This window comes from Coffea arabica, chromosome 4c, assembly GCF_036785885.1.
Source record: "Coffea arabica cultivar ET-39 chromosome 4c, Coffea Arabica ET-39 HiFi, whole genome shotgun sequence".
Taxonomy (NCBI): Eukaryota; Viridiplantae; Streptophyta; class Magnoliopsida; order Gentianales; family Rubiaceae; genus Coffea; species Coffea arabica.
Window position 1 is genome coordinate 2097016 of NC_092316.1, and position 21853 is coordinate 2118868.

Genomic DNA, 21853 nt, shown 5'->3' on the forward strand with positions numbered 1-21853 from the left:
CTCGTTTATAGGGCAGATCGAGATTTAAATTATGTTATGTTAACAGCTGTGAAATAGAAGATGATCCTCGGAGACCGGTTCGATGATGTCGTTGATCGATCAGCTAGCTGGAAAATTCATCAAGTTTCAATAATTAGTGACCGGAATGTCAAAGTTCAGTACTGAGATTAAGTACTTGAAAATGACTTCAAATTATTGAATTTCGCCCAAAATCACGTACCTATGGGACCAATTTTTGTTTTTATCAGCAAGTCGATGATACAGGATACAATAATCTTTTCTTCAAGATTGATGGTGATGTATCCTTTTTTGATGTTTTTTGTGCAGCTTACCATGTGCTTTCTACTAGCTTCGTTGATCGCTCGCTCTGGCTAAGTCAAGAAAAAGTGACTAGGGCTCAATAATTAAAACAGTATGAAAATAGCATCTCCTACAGTCCAATGTGCAAAACCAAATCCAAAAGAAAAAGGAAATAATTTAAAGATAGAAAGGCAGATATGTTTATTAGCCTGAGCATATATATACCAGGGCTAATTTGTTTAGGCAAGGCAGCATGTTTAATTTTCTTAAACATTTTATGAGCCTCATTTTGTGGCCTTTACTCGTTGCCATCAGAACGACAACAAGAAGCATCGATTTATCACAATTTATTTTTGGGATAATTTCACAAATCTCCCCTGAGGTTTCTCACAATTACAAAGAGCTCCTCTCAGGTTTTAAAAGTTACATAAATCTGGCCTACTTTTACTGTTCAGTAACAATGTAGATTCAAGAACTTGGATTTTCTTTCAAAAATCCTAAATTGTCCTTTTGTTACAAAACTAAGAAAGAAAAATATAGTATACTCAATCATTTTCTTCCACACTTTGCATAAATCCAAACATAAGTTCTAAAATCAAGTAACTATTCAAAAGATCCCAAATTGAATACACAGTATCAATATTTGCTACAATAAAAAAAAAAAACCACACACACACACACACACACACACACACACACACACACAAAATCACATTGACAACCAATTTTATACCCCCAAATTAAATATCAATACTCAAATATAAGCTAATTTGATCTAGAACTATCATTACAACTCTTCTATGGCTTGACAAATATTAATATCTTAAAAGTGGAGAATAAATTCTACCTCCACAATAAAATCATAAGAAAAAATTTCTAATCTAATGAAAGAAAGCATTATGTAATTATTGACATTTTATAAAAGTTTTTCTTGACAACAAACAAAATATAACAAATTTCACATATTTAATTTTTTTTCTATTTCAATCATCAATTTCATTATTTATTTCTCTATCACTGCGAGTCTCTTCATTTCCTTCTAATTTGACACACAATCTGCTGTCTTTGTAGATTTTATAATTTCAATTTGCTAATATTCACAAGGAGATAAGTGTAATTTCTTAAACCTAAGGGAACCCGAGTGAAATTATCAAAAATCTCAAGGGAGGTTTCTAGAATTATCCCTTTATTTTTTGGCTAAGACAATAATTAAGGAGCCATCGCCAAGAGGTTTCACATCCAAATGTACTGTCCAAGAATGCAAAAGTCGAGTTCAGAAGGTGACAAGTGTTTTCCATTTTCTCGTTTTCCGATCATTTTCAAAATTTAACCTACCATATCACCAAAACTTTTGGCTTTTCCTTCGTCTCATTCAAGAAGAAACGATTTTGATGCATGAGAAAAGTAAAACCCTTCGAATTTACAAATCCGGCTCCGAAAAGTGCTAGTAGAATTTGCCTGCAAGAAATCTCAATTCATCTCTCTGTCAAGATTCTCCTCCCGGACCTCAATTATTTCTTCTTTCTGCTTAATATTTTCACCCAAGCAATATGTTATGTGTCCCAAAAATCTACAACTAATATGGCCCAGAAAGAAAGAAAAAAAAAGATTGACAGAAAGGCGTCATATCTTCAGTGTTAAGCTGTATTTAGCATAAACAATCAGCAGCTTTTTAATTTTATCTGGGTATCCTTGTCCGTTTCTTTAGCTAGCAAGATCTTGAAAATTCTGTAGTAGTTAAGAAAAGTTTGCTCGAAATAATCCATTTTCACAGAGTGTTTGGAAATCTTTAGAAAATCAAAACATTCAAATTTCCGGATCCGTAATCTCTGTATCTTCGTAGTAATTATTCCGAGCAAACTGTAAAGCTGAGGGACGGTGCCAGACAGCATAAAACAAAAGATTCTTAGTCCCCACATCTGTGTAATACTTATAAAAGTCTTGGGCCACTCAATAAATTTTCTCAGCGCATGGTTTGGTTTGACAGGGTGGTCAAGTGTAAAGAGAAGGTTCAATACTAGAAACTCATGAAATCGGCAACAAGCCGCAAGGCTGCTGATATTTTTGTGTATGTAAACATTCCAAAATATTTTACATTCACTAGTCTGAAGATGATCTGAGTTGCTAATTTGGTATTTTCTGATATATACACGATCTAATAAACTTTCGAGTAATTAAAGAAAGCATCAATACATCCTTTATAAATGTAGAGACAGAAAAGACAGAGAGAGTGGTCCATTGGATTTGAGTTTAAAGAAGTAATTATAACCAACGAAACATCTGCGGGCATGTCAAATGGCAGCTAACTACAAAAGGGATGTAGACGTCATCTAATCAGCAAATTTTTTTGGTTGCTTAGAAGACTCATTTCATTGCTTAGTTAGTTAAAGATTACCTCAATAGTTATTAAGTGTCTCGAGGTATCATGTAGTCAGTATGTGATATCGTCCCAAATTCAGGTGATTCCTTTTCCCGTGAGGTATTACTAGGTTTGTGCACTTTATGCCCGTAAGTACTCTTAATTAAACAAGCTCGATCAAGTAAAGTTGTTGCTAATTATAATTTATAAACCCAAGTGCAACAATATATTTTTTCCATAGTTCGAATGTGCCACCCCAAGGAGGCTTCCTAGTCGACTTCCAAACCTTAAAAGAAGAGAAGTTGCTTTGTTAAGCAATATACCATACTCCCCGGACCCCAAAAAAAGAAGCCACAGCTTACTTAGCACTCAGGCCACAACAGACATTCTCTGGAAAGTAGTGTGGACCTCAAGACACCGACAAAGTGGAACCTCATTAGTCCATCTTTCTGAATGAGTCCTCTGATTTATTTTGTTATAGAGCAAATGGTAAATCAATTTAATTTGAAAAATTCAGTGGAGACGAATTAAGGGGAAGATTGATAATAAGCTCTGGAAAAAAAGGAGGGGAGGGGGGGGGGGAGGAAGAAAAAAGTCTCATCCTGCTTATTCCTTAAGATGAATGTCTGATCAATTAACATATAACATCTAAACTCTATAACTGAAGATTTAAAATTACAAACTGAAAATCTGATTGAATATTCTGTTTTTGACATATAACCTCCATGCAACACTTTGGAGCAACAACTACACATGATCTACATTGAAATGTCAAGTGTTTTATTTTCTTTTATTACGGAAATTTCCTGAGTGCATGGAGACACTTTTCTAAATATTTGCATCAAGTTTGCACACCCCAGAAACTCTCAAAAGTCTCAATCTTCAGTTCTTCACAAGCTTTTCCCTCTTGAAGGCACCACCACAAGCACCAAAATCAGCTCATGCGCCCTTTAATTCTTCTTATTAACTCTTTGGCCCATACAAGTATACAACACGTACACGACCATACCACAATGCATGGAGTACAGAATTGAATCCAACCCACAAGACTTTTTCATTACCAGTTTCTTCATCAACAAGGTCCCAAAGCAGCCATTGCATTTTGCCTCCTCTGATCTTTGTAAAACCTGGATATGAACTCCTCTGCAGCTTCATCCACATGGCTATCTTCATCCACATCCCTTAGAGGAAACGGCGAGTCGGTTATCCTCAGCTGCCTAACCATAGGGCTCTTTCCAAACCCTGGCAAAGCCGGCGAGGCCGTTTCGCTATGCAGCATCTCTAAGGCCCTCATGACAGCATGCACGGCTGCGTCCGAGTCCTCCGCCGCGGGCGCTTGAGTGCAGGTGAAGAGGTTGGAGTGGTGGTTGCTTTTGCGCTTGCTTAGGTGGAATGGGAGGTGGAAGCTAGGGTAAGCTGGGCTGTTGCTACAGCTGAACTCATAGTATTCGCCAGAGGGAGCGGGGAAGGAGAGGTGTTTGTCGTGGGAGCGGCGGTGATGGGCGGGGAAAGCAGCGAAGGATGATGCCCAAGTATGGCTGTGGTGGAACATAAGTTTTTGTATAGCCTTACCGGCTATCTTGCCCCGTTTCATCATCATGTTGAGATCAGTCATTAGTTTTCCCTTGGATATCCCTTTTCTCAACATGAAATATACCACCCGTACCATGTGCCAAAACTTTTTGGCTATCACTGGCAAATTTTGCTCCATTGTTCTATTATATTGATTTTGGGAGTTGATCAGGTTAGATTTTTTGAAGATAGCTGTTTTCGAGAGAGGAAGAGAGAATTTGTATGAGAGAGTTTTGGAGAGGAGGGTAGGAAGAATTAGAAATGTGTTTTAATCTGACAAGAGGGCAAGGAATGGGAGGTGGTATATAAAGGGCTGAATGGCGAAGGGGGACCCATATGAAGTTGTACTTTAACGTTAACCTAAAGTGACCAGTTAGTGCACGGAAATTTCAGCTTATTGTAATTGTGGTCGTGTGTGTGTGTTTTCTTGCATATGTGGGATACTTAATTTGCGCGATTATTGATACTTGTAACTTTTGGTAGAGTTAATCAAGGGTTAGACTTCAATTAGTATCACATTTGGTTGATAAGATTATTCGAAGTTTCTTCTGGTCGTAGAACTCTGGCCATATCAAACAAGCTCAATCAGAAATGGCCAGCAAATTAACATGAAAAACATCTCATTGTTAATTGTACATCAATCATTTATTAGTGATATACTTAACATTCATAAGAATTTAGGTTATGATAATTGGCGATATATAGAACTACTTCCTGCTTATCAATAATTGTAAGTAATTAACGAGTATTCAAATGGGGCCAAACTTTTTGATGGCCATAGAGATATTTGTCATTTGAAAATGACCTCACAAACGAGAGCAACAAGTGTCACCCCAGCTATAGTTTTCATGAAAATTACTAATCCTCACATATGTCCGTTGATTAGCCTTGATCACAAATTAAATGAGCACGCACCTAGACATGAAAATCATATGTCTTTTTTTAATGGTCAGGAACATATAGAGGAGGCATCACAAGCTTGAACCCGGTTTTGGGAGAAAAATGGTATTGAAACTTATAATTAAGCCAAATCAAATGTCGGGGTAACTATAGTATACACTGTTCCTGATTTGATGTATGGATTTTAACACCAAATATATGGCGTCCAAGTGTTAGACAGACAAACTAAAAGCAGTCCAATGTTTAATTTCTCCTTGACAAGAGGATATTTTCCCTTAACTTTATCACACCTGTCCTTTGAAAAAATTTAGAAAAAAAAAATGAAATTACGGTTGCAAGAAATGATTACTATGCATCGGCAGAGAGAAGTTAACTTTAGCCACTGGAAAAGTTTGCTTAGCAGGGAAGGTTTCCCCCCAGCCACGTGCCGCGTTGTGTTCAATGTGGGGAATGGGGGAAAGAAAATAATGATACCCAAATCAACGAAACGAAAACTTCCATCCCATAACCAAACAAGGAAACCATTCCAATCTAAACTTGGCGGCCTGTGCGCACTTTTAAATCTGGAAAGCCAAACGTGCATAATTTGGTTGGTCACCTTCGATATCATTATTCATATCTTCATATACATATTTTTTTTTTAAAAAAAAATCCCATTAATTATCTGCATGGATATTGCTGGACCAGAAATAAAATCTCAACTGTTATACAGCCTCAAAACAAAAAAAAAAGTTGCGAATATCAGATTTTTTTTTTCCTTTTCTTGTATCATTATTATTTGTTTTTTCATCATCGTGAACATCCTACTCTCATTTGTCCTTTGTCTTCTTCTTATAGAGCTCGAGGCACGAGCAACCAGAGAATAAGTCAAACCAACGCCAGTTCCAGGACCAGACGGTCGGTACGACTTCTTTGCCTTAGCCCTTAAGGGAAATTTTGATGCTATTTCTTGTAACACATACGAGTATTAGTAGTATTACGGACGATGGGAAATGTGGGTAAATTACTCTGATCTCCCATGTACTTTCATGCATGGACATTCCCTCCGGTTGAATTAATACAATAACGTCCATATATATTTTCCTTCTCTTCAAGCTGCTTGTGCTTCAAACATGTAAGATTCATCTAACGTAACGTAATGGTGACACAAATATTAACAAAGCTTTCAAATTAACTGCGGGGGTGATCTCTTGTATTTATATCATGATGACAAACTTCACAAAATGAAGAGCAGATGGTGCTGTAACTTCATTCCACCACCTTCGACCACAGTGGAGGATTCAAGAAAATGTTAGTGCAGGTGTTTTCCAGCAAGTTCATGCATACGAATTCAGAGACGAACATGTGTATATACACTGAACCCGCGCCTGCATGTATGCGCACGCATCAACAATACGTCCATGCACTTTGCACGAATGATTACTACTACTAGCTAAGCTAGTAGATAGAGTAAGATTTTTAGCTTTATTTCTTAAAACCGCAAAATGAGCCTTGACAATGCTTTGCACTAAAGCTATGACTTTTACCTATGAATCCATCCCCGGTTTCGTCCATTCAACAGGCGCAGCTGTTGACAACTAGTAAGTAATAAGACAATGGGGAAAAAAAAAGCCTGTCAAACTTGAGCGCTCTATTGCTCTATGCATGGATTGGTCATCAAACTCAAAGTGTGCGACCTAGTCCCTTTTGCAGTTTGCATTACCAAAAAATGATTATTCTTTCTCTTGCTTTTGTGCTCTTTTTGAAGCTCGCAAGCCCTTGCTAACTTTCGAAATTCACCGAACTTTGTTGCTCTTTTGGCCATATTGGTTGACGACCTAAAAAGATATGAAAACTACATGGTTTTGCTTTAGCTCTGCCTTTTGCTTTGAGTGGTCGAATTTGGACAACAAAGAGAATGATAAATATGATCAATTGTTTCCCACTGCAATTTCCACGTTCTTCACTTCTTTGCTACTATTACGAAATCACCGCCTTGGTCATGAACCACTACTCTTTGAGTAACCTGGTCCCAAGATTATTATTATTATTTTTTTATGTCTCTCTCTTTCTTTTCTCAAGCAAAAACTAAATATTTCCAGGTATTACATAACGTTAATGTATTACATGTACCCTTTCACCAAAATTGTGCCGGGATTAAGTGTTCCCCGGCCACCCCTCCAATTCCTGTTTTTGGCCGGAGACATGCGATTTTCTTCCGCTGTACTTCATGGTGTACATGGTCCCTCCAATTCTATTAATATTGTACTATTAATTTATGTTGAAGCAAACGTTCTTCCAATTAAACTGGACTTCAATAGATTTTTCATGAGTCATACATCACTGCTTGTATAGCTGTACTCCTGTACTTCTGTCCCTTTGCAAGCTTAGAGGGTTATAGTGCCGTTTTGGCTTTGGCTTTGTCTTCCTTTTCAAGTATTCTACTATTTTGTCACCAAAAGGCCTTCAAACACGGAGTCTGAGAAATGTGAAATTTGAAAGATAGTCAGAGCAGCTTTACCTCTACCTAATCAAGTCTTAGGAGTGGCTACAATCTTAGATTAAGGGACACAAGATAGATTTTATTATGCGTTCCGTGCTTTTGAAAGCACCCAATTATAACCCGTACAGATTATGGTGTACCTATATAATGAGTAGTTAATTTTGGGGGTTTAGCATCTCAGATTTCATGTAATAAATAATTTTTGGTAGAGATGTGAAATTGTCTAGCATAATTTTTTCTTTGGTTAATTAGGGGCGAAGATGCAATCACTTAATATATATATATATATATATATTTATTTATTTATTTATTTATTTACATTTTTTTTCTGCCATTGCACTACGATGAATCAAAAATCATTTTTGTGACCCACATTAGTTGAGACATGAAATGTGAAGGCCCAAATTTGATTTTCTATAGACCATTCACTCAAATTTTTAGTTGAATTCTTTTCAAAAAGACAAAATAATTGGTTGAATATTTCATTCGATGGGTCAGCACGGGGATATAAATATTCGAGACATACGTGTGTTTTGATAGAATATTATTGGAATAATTTTTTTTTGAAAATAATACTATAACATTTTTATGACATAATATATGTGAAATAAAAAATAATTTAAAAATGTGTTTAGATCTCAATCAAAAATTTTTTGGCAAATGATATACAATCCAAACAAATCTAGACAGATGAATACCAAAAAATTACATGACAGGTAAGTTACTTTTCCACTTTATGCGGGTCTATTTGGATTGCTATTTTTTAAAATTTTTATAAAAATGTGTACTCTAGTAGCAGTTTAATGTATATGACGTAAAAAAGTGATAGAAAGATTTTTTAAAAAAAAATGACAATCCAAACAACGCAAATTCAAGGACTCCACAAGGTTGATATCAGATGGGATCCTCTGTCCAATATTTTGTGTCCACTTTTCTGTCCAATGTAAAATCACGTAGTTCCACTTATTATATCTGTTGATGTGGCACATAAAAAAGAAAGGCTGTTTGGCTGCCTTATGCTTCTTCTTCTTTCTTTTTTTTTTTGGATTTCCTTTGTTAACATAACTTTGTTACAATTCCTAAAACCCTACTACTACTGTTACAATTTCCAAAACCGGTTGCCACCGTTTTCTACTTAGAAGACGAAGGAAGTTCTTCAACAAAACAATTTTTTTTCTTTTTGGTGTAAGTGAAAGCAAACAATTTTGGGAACCTCTATCCAATAAGGCAACCAAACAACCTTTTTTTTTTTATGTGCTGCATCAGCAGATATAATAAATGAAATTACATTGTTTTACAATGGACGAAAAAGTGAACACAAAATATTGGACAGAGGATTCGGTCTGGTTGATATCATTGTCGGCTTTCTCTTATTTCTGGCGCGTCAAGCTTTTTATGCAAACGATTCCCATCGAAGAGAGAGGAAAGAACTTGTCTCGCGTCGGACTCGGACAAAAGAAAATGAAAAGTTAAGAATTGTTGAAAGTAGGGTAGCCGGTATCTGTGACGAACATTGATCCGATAATATCTTGGGCTGTAATCTAACTTCTAAGATGAATTGGGCTATCACATAATGGCCACTGGTCCATAAGGTGTAACTTTTACAGTTGTTACCTGTTAATCGACTTGACAAGTCCAGCTTAATTTATTTTGCCCTTTTGGCTAATATTTGCCAAGGAAGATGAAGGGAAACTAAAAAGCTTGTAAAATTTGTTCCGCAACTTCTTTTATACCTTTCTGTTTTCCTATTCTGGGTTTAATTTCATAAATATCAAAAGTGCTTTAACTTCTTTTTAGCCATCAGTTTCGGTAATACTTCTCATCTCCTAATTAAGACCATTCCATGAAGTAATATTATACTACATGCTTTGAAACCGTACAACATTTTGTTTTGATAACAGGCTCGCTCCTGAAACATTTTGTTAAAAGAATTCATAATCTATGCCAATGAGAGAGGATCTTTAAGAAATGACCTGCAGATTGCTGATTCATTTTGGTTTTTGCGTAGAACAAAATACGCAACGTGCTGATGTCGAGAGAAAACCTGCTCCATTCATTCTCAAGAAGGGGAGATACTTTGAGTTCTTGTAGACCGTCTGATTGTCAGTCACGCGAGAATTGGTCATGCAAAGCTGTACTATCAACTCAACTCAAAAAGTAAGTAGGAGCATCGTCCAATTTTGCATGCATGAAATGAAAGGCTACTCTCATACCCAATTTGACAAAAAGCATTCATGTAGTATAATTAAAGCAACAATTTCTCCTTTCATCTGGAGCAAATTAATATGTGATCTACGAAGCATGTAGTCATCTTCAATACAGTTACGTTACATTACATCGACCACCACCAAAGGTTGGGTTGGGGGTTCATAGATTTTGGTTCTCGTGAACAGTGGTTTTATTCCGATGGAGTAAATTGATTTCGATCACAGCCCGGCCCCTTCTCTGAAAAAAGCGTGCTTTCGCTTATATGGTTAAACTTGGCCGACATGTGAACTCGCGCAACTTGTAGCAATTTATGGACAACGTTAGCCCTCTTAAAAAATATTCGTGAAAGGAACTTCGGAGCAGTTACAAGTTAATTATTACTATTAGGAGACACAAAAAAGAAAAATAAACCCTAAATTTAGGAGCCGAAATGTTAAGCTCCATAACATGCTGGTATATTGGAAACCTTAATTAGGGGATTATATTATTATGTGCATTAGCATTAAGTATTTGTCTCAATCGTTTCAGCAACTAATTATTAATTCCGACGACGGAGCCTTGATTAAGAGAAGCAATTAAACAAATTAATTACTAATAACATCTTAAATAAATACCTCGTGATACAAAAGAGACGCTAGCTTTTCCTGTTGAGTGGCTTCAGTCCCCTCGTGAAAAATCCAGTGCTTTGATGTTTGATGAGCACCAATCACATTTAGATTCGAAAGTGGCATCTAAGTTTCTATGGTCCACAGATTCTACTTTTTGGCTGCCAAGAGGGAGAGAACAACAATTAATGTCTATATATACCCGATGCATTAGGCTTAAATTTCTTCCAACAGTACTGGATGATCACAGAGCATCCTCAACAAGGAGGTTCTTATATAGCTTCCCATCAAGTCAAAATATTTCACCAATAACAGTACTACGTACTTTCATCAAGAAGTCTTGAGTAGTCAGCTCAACTTTGCTGCACAAACAATTTGACAATTGAGACCCCCTCCACCACAATCAACGTACTATATCACCCATATGGCACCCCATGGAGAGGCAATAGTAAGCTCCTACGCCCCAGCCAATAACTTCAACAAACCCCGGAGGCTGTCAAACGATAACCTTAAGAGGACAACATCTGATATCTCTTTTGAGCTGAGTAAAGAGCCAGTAGACGTAAATCTACAGGCAATATGCGAGGTTGAAGATGCAAAGTGCGAGTGCTGTGGCATGACCGAAGAGTACACGCTCGAGTACATCAACGAAGTTCGCGACAAGTTTTGTGGGAAGTGGATTTGCGGGTTGTGTACCGAAGCAGTCAAGGAAGAAATGGAGAAGAACGGAGGGAATAGAGAAGCAGCATTGGAGGCTCACATGAATGCATGTTTTAGGTTCAACAAGTTTGGTAGGGCCTATCCAGTTCTTTCCCAAGCTCGGGCCATGAGAGAGATGTTCAAGAAGAGCGTCAGTTTGGATGGAAGAGGATTTAGAGCGAATAAAAGTGTCCAAAAGAAAGGTCAAATTGCTCGGAGCTCGAGCTGCATTCCTGCCATAACCAGGGAGATCAATGACTTTAAACTAGGGAATTAACTCTATGTATATGTACTATTTGGATCGATCTTTAATACTGTTTTTTTTTTTTTTTTTCTTAAACAGTTTTTGGTTGATCCGATGCTTTCTGTTAACTGTTTTTTCTGTAGGGATTTTTTTCCCCTTCGGTTTGTCAACGAAGTTATATTGCGCCACTAGGGTATTCTCCTGCTCTTCCCCTTCCGGTGTATGTGAGCATCCAAATACTGTAGTTTTTTTTAATATCCAAATAATGTAATTCAAAAGTAAATATACTCTGGATTATCCAGAGTGTTCTAGATTTTAAGAAATATTCATTTCCTATTTAATTTCTTTTCTGTTTGATATTCATTTGGTGGTGGTGGTGGTGTGGAGAGTCGTACCGCCAATGCTACTACAATCTCGTGGCGCAATTTTGGGAAATTTACAACCACAAACCACGGTTTCTTACCAAAGTCACAATTCCAGGATTAGATTTGGCAAAAAAAGTCACCAAAAGAGTGAATAAATAAAAGAGTTCATCGTTTCACCTAAAAAAAACGACTGAAAATTATGACATTCATCAGTGAAAGACAGAAATATGAGAATTCTTAAAATTAACGAAATAAATCAGTGTCGTCTTTTAGTTTTTTTTTTCATTTAAACCATATTATCATTTAATATAAAATTTTCTTAATTAAAAATAGAAATTTCTTATCGTGTGAGTGGCTACAGTTGTCGTAAAATAAATTATTTTTCTTACTTGGTTCCACCACCAACACGATACTTGGGCCTCACAGGAGTCCTTGAGTACCCATTATATTGAAGTCCAGGAGGCCCTGGAAACTGAAAAATGACATAGATTGCAAAGAGCACCAAACTAACATGAGGCTGAGGCCCGGAAAGTTTCTATGTGGCAGTATTCCAGGCACAGACATCAGCAATGGCCACCGCCTCAATGATTTTAGTTTGATTTTTTCTTAGTGCTCAAAGTCATGTTGAATTTTGAATTGATCGTCATTTAAACAAGTTTGATACACCCAAAAAACAAAAAAAGCCTGAACAAGTTTTATTGATTGACTTTTTTTTTTTTGCCAACTGATTTATTTATCATTCTAGCCGTAATTGCTTCACGTATGGACCCCACACAACAGGCCTTCTTTCATGCACAGGCTTCATCATTGGGCCTACCTAGAACCCACCTTATGAGCCTCGATTCCGTAACTGGCCACGTAAATAATTTTCCGTGATTGAAGAATTGCCATTCGAGTTTTGATGGAAAGAAGTGGTTAGAAATGGTAATGATCGCGTTGTTTCATGCCAAAAAATTAGGATTCAGGTTTCCATAAAGATGACGCAAGTTTTGATAATATAAAATTGATATCGAAAGATCGTGGGTTTTCATTCTGAACTTAAGGTCCATAGGACATCCTCCTGTCACCAATTGGTTGAATGGATGTTTCTCGTGGATCCACTTTAGATTGCCTTTGGGCCAGTGTGTTCGGTGAGCCTCTGTGCGTTGTTCATTGTTTGTGTGTGTGTGTGTCTTATTTCGTTTCGGAAAAAAAAAAGATAATATAAAATTGATTTACGAACCCTAACGATTTGAGGCGAGACAGATAGAGAGAGATCATGGGCCGCGGAGGAAGCGGGGGAACGAGGTCTGCCGGAAGGTCTTGTGGATCACTTGGGATCCTCGGTGACATGTTTTCTATGCCAATCCAATGCCACCAATAGTGTGTGCACCAAGTGTCATGTTATTATTTACACTTGTGTTAAACCAAATCAAATTGAATTATTAGAAAATTAAAGTGTAAATAATAACATGACACTTGGCGCAATACTATTGATGGTATTGGGTTGGCATATAAAACATGTCACCGAGGATCCCAAATGCTTACGGAGGTGGCTATAATTCGTATGGTGCGTTATTCCGTACTGTAATTCCATTTTTTGTCTCCATGCGGCCCTTTATTTTTTTAGACTATTGATGGATATGTTGTAAAGAATTTTCATTTGATTGTTTTGTAGTGCGAAAATATCTGGTCACCCGGTGCCTCGGAATGCGATAAATATAGGGAAGTGCTTGATGGCTGTCTTATGGCAGAAAGGCGTAAGTTGCCATTTATCGTACTCGTTCGACTTTCAACTTGTAGTCTTTTGAAATATGAAATAGCTGCAAATTTGTGAATTTTTTTGTACACTCGCTCTCCCCCTTATTGGTCAGACGTCTATGTATAGCTGTTAATTTGTTCCTGATTTTGTCTTATCCTTTGCATTCATTCATATATACTAGTGTTTGCTACTTGGTAGGAAGGATTAATCAATCATGGCTACATTTACCTGATGTATTATAGCTTGGTCTATTCAAGTGATACGCTGAACTATCACATTGGAGCTCTGCTCTTTTAGGACATATTATTATTATTTGGAATCCTAGATATTTAAAAGTACTTAGAGATTTGTATTAGTGCCATCAGCATGCATTGTCCATGCAGTAAAATATTTTCCTTGTTAAATTCGTAGGTCTAAGCCCCCTCTCTCTGACCTTCCTTTGGTTTTGGAAATTAATTGAATCATCCTTGTTAATGCTCTTTCCTGGACTATGGTGATTTTCTTGAGTGTAACCTGCGGCCAAGATATTGCAAATTGCAAATAACAAAGGATCAAATTGAAAAGGCAAATGAATTAATTGACTTAAAATTGTGAGATCAACCTTTTCAATATGTTGAAATAAGCAATTTATGCGCAAATGGTACAAAGTAAACTGGAAAGACAAATGAAATTGACCTTGAATTTTTTTAATTTTTTTTTTGTTTTCGAATGAGAGATTTAACACATTATATTAATGAAGGTAAATGCTTGAATTTGTTCTCGTATATGTAGTGTACATAATAAGCGTGTCCTTTGCTTTCTTATGTGTGTCTCTTGGTATGATTGATTCTGTTTGTTTGAGCCTAGGAGGCACTGTTTGTTTTTCTCTGTTTGTTGTTTTTCCCCTATGTTTTAGGTGATAAGCGACATTGAAGCCTCATCAATTTCATCACTGTTTCGTATATTATTTTGGAATTCCTTGGTCTGGAGACTAGATTGTCCCTGAAAATTTACCAGCAGAGTACATGCCAGTTGCCTGCAATATACAAGTATCTCAATTGAACCTTTTTCTTTGAGAATGAGTGACGACAACTTGTAGTTTCTGTGGCTACATTATTGTAATTTTGTTAGCGGTCCGGCAGACGCACTGTTTTGGTTCTCTATTTCTTGTCATTCTTGTGCAAGTTTTAGATGTAACTGGTGTCTAGTGCATAAAGTTAGAGGTGGCAATTTGTCCCAAGTCCCAATGGGTTACCCATGCCCATGGGGACTTTGGGCGGGATGGGTATTAGATTTTGATATTGGGTTTAAAATGGGACAAATCCCAATTGTACCCATTAATTGATGGGAATACTTGGGAAATACTTGGGTGCCCATTGGGTTCAAATAACAATGGCTCTGTTTGGTTTAGCTATTTTTGGGAGGTATTTTTTAAATATTTTATTATAGCAGTGTATATGAAAAATTTTTACTATAAAATTTTTTTGAAATATTTGATATACTAATATGGATGAGATATTTTTTGAGTTATTGTATATTACTGTAACATTGTATTTGAAAAACTTATTTTTTGAAAAAATAGCCAATCCAAACGGAGTCTTAGATTCAAAAATTATCTTTAACAATTTTTATAGTCATACTAGAGAATATAATCTAGTAGTTTTCCTAGTCATTATCCACAAGAATTTTCAACATTTCAGTCAATTTAGACCTGTCATCTTTGGACAATGATGAGAATAAATATTCAACACCTTAAGTACCTTGGTCATCTTGATATATGTTGGAATATGATTGTATATCTATTTTTTCCTTTATTTGTTAATCTAATTTTTGATGGGAATCCTGAGTATAAAGCACTTGCATGTTTATTTAATAAAACTAAAAAAAATTTAATAAATCAAAAATATTAAAATTATATAAAAAATAAAAATGAATTAAAGGGAAAAAAATATGTAGAAAATAGATTTGGGTATTGGGCGGGATCAATCTAAACCCATCCCAAAGTGATCCCGCCCAAGTTAGTCTCAAAACACATATGGGTAAGGTTGGGCCCAAACTCATATGACTCGGTTCCATCATAAACCCAAGCAAATCCCCCCCATCCCGCCCATTTTGCCACCTCTACATAAAGTTGACTTTTCTGGGTGCGATGTTTTTCGTAAACATATTTTTAGATTATATTTTTTATTTTATATATATTAAATTGTTATATGATATTTTTTTATAAAAATTTCAAAAAATAACGGCCCGTGTCTTGCAACTACTTAAATAATACGTTGTCTTCCTTACCTGGAGTATGATGGTAAGATCAAGGGATAATTTTAGAAACCTCCCCTGAGGTTTCTAACAATATCACTAGCCTCCTTTGAAGTTTGCAAAATTACATAAATCTCCCTTGAGATTAAGATTTTGATAACAAATTAGTCCAATTAGAAAAAATAACATTCAAAAAAATAATTTATGAAGAGGGATGAAACTTTTATTCCATAAATGCTCCTCATGCATGTATATAAGTTGCATTAGTAAAAAATATATATATGTTAAAAGTAATTAATACACATATTTTACCACTCAAAAAATTCACATTTATTAAATTAGATAATATAAATAAGTAATAAAACTACACTAATGATCACAAGATTCAACAAAATGGACTAGTCATCTTTTTTAACATGATATTTGGTATGATTCTTGTGATTTTGAATAATTTTTTTCAAAAAATTTTACCTTTCTTTTGTCTCATTCCTTTATTAGGTATGTTATTTTGTAAATACAAGTCATCATTCATTATTAAAAAAAAATTTAACAGTTATTTTCTCCATGCATCACTTTCAGCTTCTCTCTTCAGTCACTGCCATGACAGCAGGGGATTGGAGACAAGCATGGGAGCTTTTAATTTTAAATTCTGACTACTAGGCAAAGTGTCAACGTTTTATAGCAGTCGCCACTTAAATATATTATCTAAGTTGTCTATAATTTGGTAGAGTTGCCTAGGTGCAAGGAGAATTTTTTTAATATAAAATTTCGCCTAAAAAAAATGACTGAAAATTATGACATTCATTAGTGAAAGACAGAAATATGAGAATTCTTAAAATTAACGAAATAAATCAGTGTCATCTTTTAGTTTTTTTTTTTTCATTTAAACCATATTATCATTTAATATAAAATTTTCTTAATTAAAAATAGAAATTTCTTATCGTGTAAAATAAATTATTTTTCTTACTTGGTTCCACCTCAACAAGATACTTGGGCCTCACAGGAGTCCGCGAGTACCCATTATATCGAAATCCAGGAGGCCCTAGAAATTTAAAGATGACGTAGATTGCAAATCGCCACTAAACTAACATGAAGGTGAGGCCCGGACAGTTTCTATGTGGCAGTATTTCAGGCATAGACATCAGCAATGGCCACCGCCTCAATGATTTTAGTGGCCTAGATGAACCTAATCAAGCAACTTAAACTTAGTTTGATTTTTTCTTAGAGCTCAAAATCATGTTGAATTTTGAATTGATCGTCATTTAAACTGTTTTATTGAGACGCCAAAAAAAAAAAAAAATGTCTGAACAAGTTTTATTGATCGTCATTCTTTTTGACCAACTGATTTATTTAAACACTAGCCGTAATTACTTCACGTGCGGACCCTAACAAAATCACAGACAATAGGCCTTCGAGTATGCCGTGTACATAATCATGCCCTCTGCTTTCTTGTGTGTGTCTCTTGGTATGATTGATTCTGTTTGATCCTAGGTGGCACTCTTTGTGTTTCTCTGCTATGATTTGACTATTTCTTGTTTTTCCATCTATTTTAGGTGATGATAAGTGACACTGAAGCATGGTTAATTTCATCAGTCATAGCACCCAGTCAGAAAAATGGGGAAAAGAAACTATTTGAATGGATTGTAGATTCAACTGAGAAAGTAATCAATAAAATTAGTGATGCGAATACAAAAAGAGAAATACAAAATTAGCCCTAACAAAAGAACAAAGATGACCTGAAAATACTGGAGAATGTTCTTAGCATTTCCTCTGCTTTTTGCTCCAAGAATCTATTTCCCTTTAAGCCTAAAATGTTAATCGAATAGTAGAGTATGTTAGGAAAATGATCAGATGAGAAAGCGAGAGAGAGAGAATTTGTGATCCGAAATCTATTTCTGATTTCTCAATTCTCTTCGCAGCAGCAAAATCACAAAATTATAGATCACAAGACTGTGTGGAAAAATCATTCTTAATGCACAAAAGCTATGCTGAGTTTTTGACACCTTGCTGTGTAAAATGATAAAATGTTCTTGTTATAAGTTCTGGAAATAAGTATTAAATATTTCCAGCAACCAGTACCAACATATTTACAGTCAAATACTTCAAAAATGGAAATCTTGTTCTTTTATAAAGTTCCTCATTTTATTGACGCCTCACTCGATCAATGTTTTTGAGATACTTATACAAATTATTAGCTCAAAAGTTATAGTAGTGACTCTTATAGATAGATTTAGTATACTCTAAAGTATTCACAAAGATAAAGGAAAATGTCCTACATATTTTCGAATATATTATTCTTTCAACTCAATTGAAATCAAGAGTTTGTCAATGCATGGACAAACGTACATTTGTGTAAATTACTTTTCTATTTGGGGGGGAGGGGGGGGGGGAAGACATGCATAATAAACTCCATGCACTCTTTTTACCCAACATTGAGTATGTGCAATGTTCCAAATATCTATTCATGAACAAAATACAATATACAACCTACTTTAATTTCTATAGAGATCCATCAACTAGTTGTAATACACCGAAAGCATAGTCATTACCTTCCTCACCTCCTATCTGCAACATTCAAAAAGTCTATTATTGAACGAGGTAACTGATTTTTTATGGCTTTTTCTTCCTGGCTGATGCTCCACTATTGTGTCGGATTAATCATTTATGGCTTTTTTTTTAATTTTTGAAGTGAGAGAATTTAGTTAATTACTTAATTTACGGTTAGATCGTCCATCAAGTGCACGACCTTACAAATCGAACTGCCGTCACTGAGCAGTAGATTCTGATTGTATGCAGCCTATCTATTGATTCGACAGTAAGGCCCCAAATAGGTCTCTGCCAATTTTGATGCTCTTTATAGTCCCACTGTAAAATTAGATTTTTCCCCTCTTTCAATGATTTTTCTTCTCTCATAATCAGATGTAATGTAATATGCTTCGGAAAAAAAAAACTGGTCTGGAAGTTGCAATTTCACAAAGTAGTTCTGAGCTATGGTCGTTGTGCAGTTCTGGTTGAGTATGTTGATTAATGTCTAAAGCTTTGTTCTGGTTTTAGCTTACTGAACTCATCTGATGCATGAAACCAATGATGGTTCAGAATCATGTAGTATTACATATTTATCTAATAGGTTTAAGATGAACACATAAATTTTGATGGATTAGTATACTTTTAGAGATTATTCCTACTTTTCCACTTTGAATATGTGAATAATAGATTTCAGGGTCGTATTATTCTTTAGAAGCTATGAGCAAATTTTCTCAAAATATCTTGGATTGGATATGAAATTAGATCTACTGAGGTCAGTGAGAAAAATAGTATTATATACCTTTTCTGACTTGTGAAATCTTTGTGCTGTGTCCTTGTTCTGGTCAAAGGTTTCAAGTGCTGGCACACTGAAGCTATGTCTACTACTGATGGTGAGAGTAATCCAAGTCGCAATGAGCTGAAACAAGAAGGATCATCTGGAACTCTTCCTCCTAGTCCTACTACACAAAGCTGCGAAGAATCTGGTTTTGCCAAGAAAAGAGGAGAGTACAAGAAGAGGTCCAAAGCTTGGGATCATTTTCATGTAAAGCATGTGAATGGAGTTCGTCATGCAATTTGCAAGTACTGTGACAAGGACATAGTTGCGGATCCCAAAAGTGGTACGACTCCCCTTAATACTCATGTAGCTAAATGTCCTCTAAATTTTAAAAGTAAGCACACTGGCCAGGCTACTTTGTGTTTAGGTGAAACTGAAACCTCAGCGGGAGAGGTTAAAGGGGCACTCATAAGTTGGATATTTGATGCGGAAGCCATTAGAAAAAGCTTAACTTATATGATAATTGTTGATGAGTTACCATTTAAACATGTAGAGGGTAGAGGCTTTCAATATATGATGCGGACTGCTTGTCCATCATTTAGAATTCCTTCGAGATGGACTATTTCTAGAGATTGCTATCAGCTGTATTTAGATGAAAAAACTAAGTTGAAACAACTCTTGAAGAATAACAGTGGCAGAATTTGTCTAACCACAAATTCTTGGACATCCATTCAAAGGATAAACTATATGTGCCTCACTGCCCATTTCATAGATAATGATTGGAAACTGAACAAAAAGATCCTAAATTTCTGTCCTATTGCTAGTCACAAAGGAACTGAAGTTGGTAAGGCCATAGAAAAGTGTCTACTAGAATGGGGAGTTGATGATATCCTAACTGTCACAGTTGACAATGCAAGTTCCAATGATGTAGCTGTCCAGTATTTACGAGAAAAGCTTCAAAATTGGGGAAAAGCTGTGTTAGGGGGGAAATGGACTCATGTGAGGTGTGTAGCTCACATAGTGAATCTAATTGTTAATGATGGCATCAAAAAACTTGAGGATTCAGTTGATTGTATCAGGGCAGCAGTTAGATATGTTAGACAGTCACCTTCTAGATTGAAAAAATTCAAGGAGTGTGTTGAAATTGAAAAAATTGAATGCAAAAGATTGCTCTGTTTAGATGTATCTACTAGGTGGAATTCTACATATCTAATGCTAGACACAGCTCAAAGGTTTGAGCGAGCTTTTGAGAGGTTTGAGGAGCAGGATTCTTATATGCTTCAAGAGTTAGAAAATCTGCCAACAAAATCTGATTGGACAAAAGCTAGATTCTTGGTAATTTTTTTGGAAAACTTTTATCAGCTAACTGTGAAGGTTTCTGGTTCCAAATATGTGACTTCAAATAATTTTTTCACTGATATTAGTCACATTCATGGCATTTTAATTGAAATGACAGCAAGTGATAATGATGAATTGAGTTCAATGGCAAGATCAATGAAGGAGAAATATGATAAGTATTTGGGAAAAATTGAAAAGATGAATATGTTGATTTTTATTTCCTCCATTCTTGATCCTCGAACTAAACTTGAATACCTTGAATTTGTGGTTTGTCAAATGTATGGTGAGTCCGATGGTACAACAATAGCTGGCCTTGCAAAAGATGCAATGTTTGAGCTGTTTAATGAATACAAGATGCTCAACACACCTGCCTCTCATGCTTCTTCACTTTCAAGTGATTCTCCAACAAGTAAAATTACATTTCATGGACATGGGGATGCCTCTAAAATAATCACTGATAGGTACAAGTTGGAGTTTAAGAAGAGAAAAATGGAACTTGAGGGTAGGGATGCAAAATCTGAATTAGAGAAGTATTTGAATGAGGATTGTGAGGAAGATGATGAGAGATTTGATATCTTGTTATGGTGGAAGGCCAATAGCCTTAGATTCCCAATCCTTTCCAAAGTTGCTCGTGATGTGTTAGCAGTCCCAATTTCTACCGTGGCCTCCGAATCTGCTTTTAGTACCGGAGGTCGTGTTCTTGATACATTTAGGAGTTCTTTGACTCCTAGAATTGTGCAAGGTTTAATATGTGCTCAAGATTGGCTTCGGTCATCCAAGACAGAATTAAATGTAGAAGAAAATCTGGAAGAGCTTGAAGCCTTCGAATCTGGTAAGCTATCAAAATTTTTATTGCAGAATTTGAAGTATTTCTTTCTTTCTAATAATTGCCTTTATGATACTTCATGAATTTTATTTGTTCTTGCAGAGTTGCTGAAGACCGGAGCTGAACCAACTATAATTGACATTTGAGAGGTCACTCTTGTTGCAAGTTGCAGTTTCAACGTAATTGGCTTTATGTATTGCAACTCTTCTTGTGGCTTTCTGGATTCTGGATTGTGGATTGCAGTTTCTGGATTATTGACCTTTGTGGCTTTGTGGCTTTCTAGATTGTGGAATGTGGATTGTGATTTTTGGACAAGTTAATTTAGACTTTTATTTTTGTTTCATTATGATTTCTGGATTGATTTATGATTGTGGATCAGTGGAATTTCTGATTTGTAGCACCAGGGCAACTGGGCAACAGTGTAATTTCTGATTTGTGATTTGTGATTTCTGGATTTGTTTGTCATTTGTGATTTGTTTGTGGATCAGTGTAATTTGTTTATGATTTCTGGATTTTAATGATCAATGTGAATTGTGTATTGTTTCGATTTCGAATTTCTGGAGTGATTTGTGATCAGTTACATTCGAACAATTTGTAAGTTGTGGCTCAGTTCAATAGCATTGCTATTTGCTGATGAAAAATGGGCCGAAGAAGCAGTTTTCACTAATTCGGTAATTC

General features: G+C 35.7%; 3 protein-coding genes across 3 annotated transcripts; 2 read left to right on the top strand and 1 right to left on the bottom strand.

The window, feature by feature from the left end:
* Positions 1 to 3731: 3731 nt before the first annotated feature.
* Positions 3732 to 4370, bottom strand: LOC113742424 (uncharacterized). The gene has a single exon (XM_027270260.1). It carries the CDS (start codon positions 4368 to 4370, stop codon positions 3732 to 3734), a length of 639 nt encoding a protein of 212 aa, XP_027126061.1.
* A 6480-nt stretch (positions 4371 to 10850) lies between these two features.
* On the top strand, positions 10851 to 11402 carry LOC113741412 (uncharacterized). The gene has a single exon (XM_027268935.2). It carries the CDS (start codon positions 10851 to 10853, stop codon positions 11400 to 11402), a length of 552 nt encoding a protein of 183 aa, XP_027124736.1.
* Positions 11403 to 19110: 7708 nt separating this feature from the next.
* On the top strand, positions 19111 to 21321 carry LOC140005023 (zinc finger BED domain-containing protein RICESLEEPER 2-like). The gene is made up of 2 exons (XM_072045092.1): positions 19111 to 21181; positions 21278 to 21321. The coding sequence occupies exons 1-2, from the start codon at positions 19111 to 19113 to the stop codon at positions 21319 to 21321; spliced, it is 2115 nt and encodes a 704-aa protein (XP_071901193.1).
* The last annotated feature ends 532 nt before the right edge of the window (positions 21322 to 21853 follow it).

Coding starts and splice junctions, on each gene's coding strand:
- LOC113742424 (XM_027270260.1), bottom strand. CDS start 4,370: ATGGAGCAAAATTTGCCAGTGATAGCCAAAAAGTTTTGGCACATGGTA.
- LOC113741412 (XM_027268935.2), top strand. CDS start 10,851: ATGGCACCCCATGGAGAGGCAATAGTAAGCTCCTACGCCCCAGCCAAT.
- LOC140005023 (XM_072045092.1), top strand. CDS start 19,111: ATGTCTACTACTGATGGTGAGAGTAATCCAAGTCGCAATGAGCTGAAA. Junction 21,182..21,277: donor GCTTGAAGCCTTCGAATCTG/GTAAGCTATCAA, acceptor TTGTTCTTGCAG/AGTTGCTGAAGACCGGAGCT.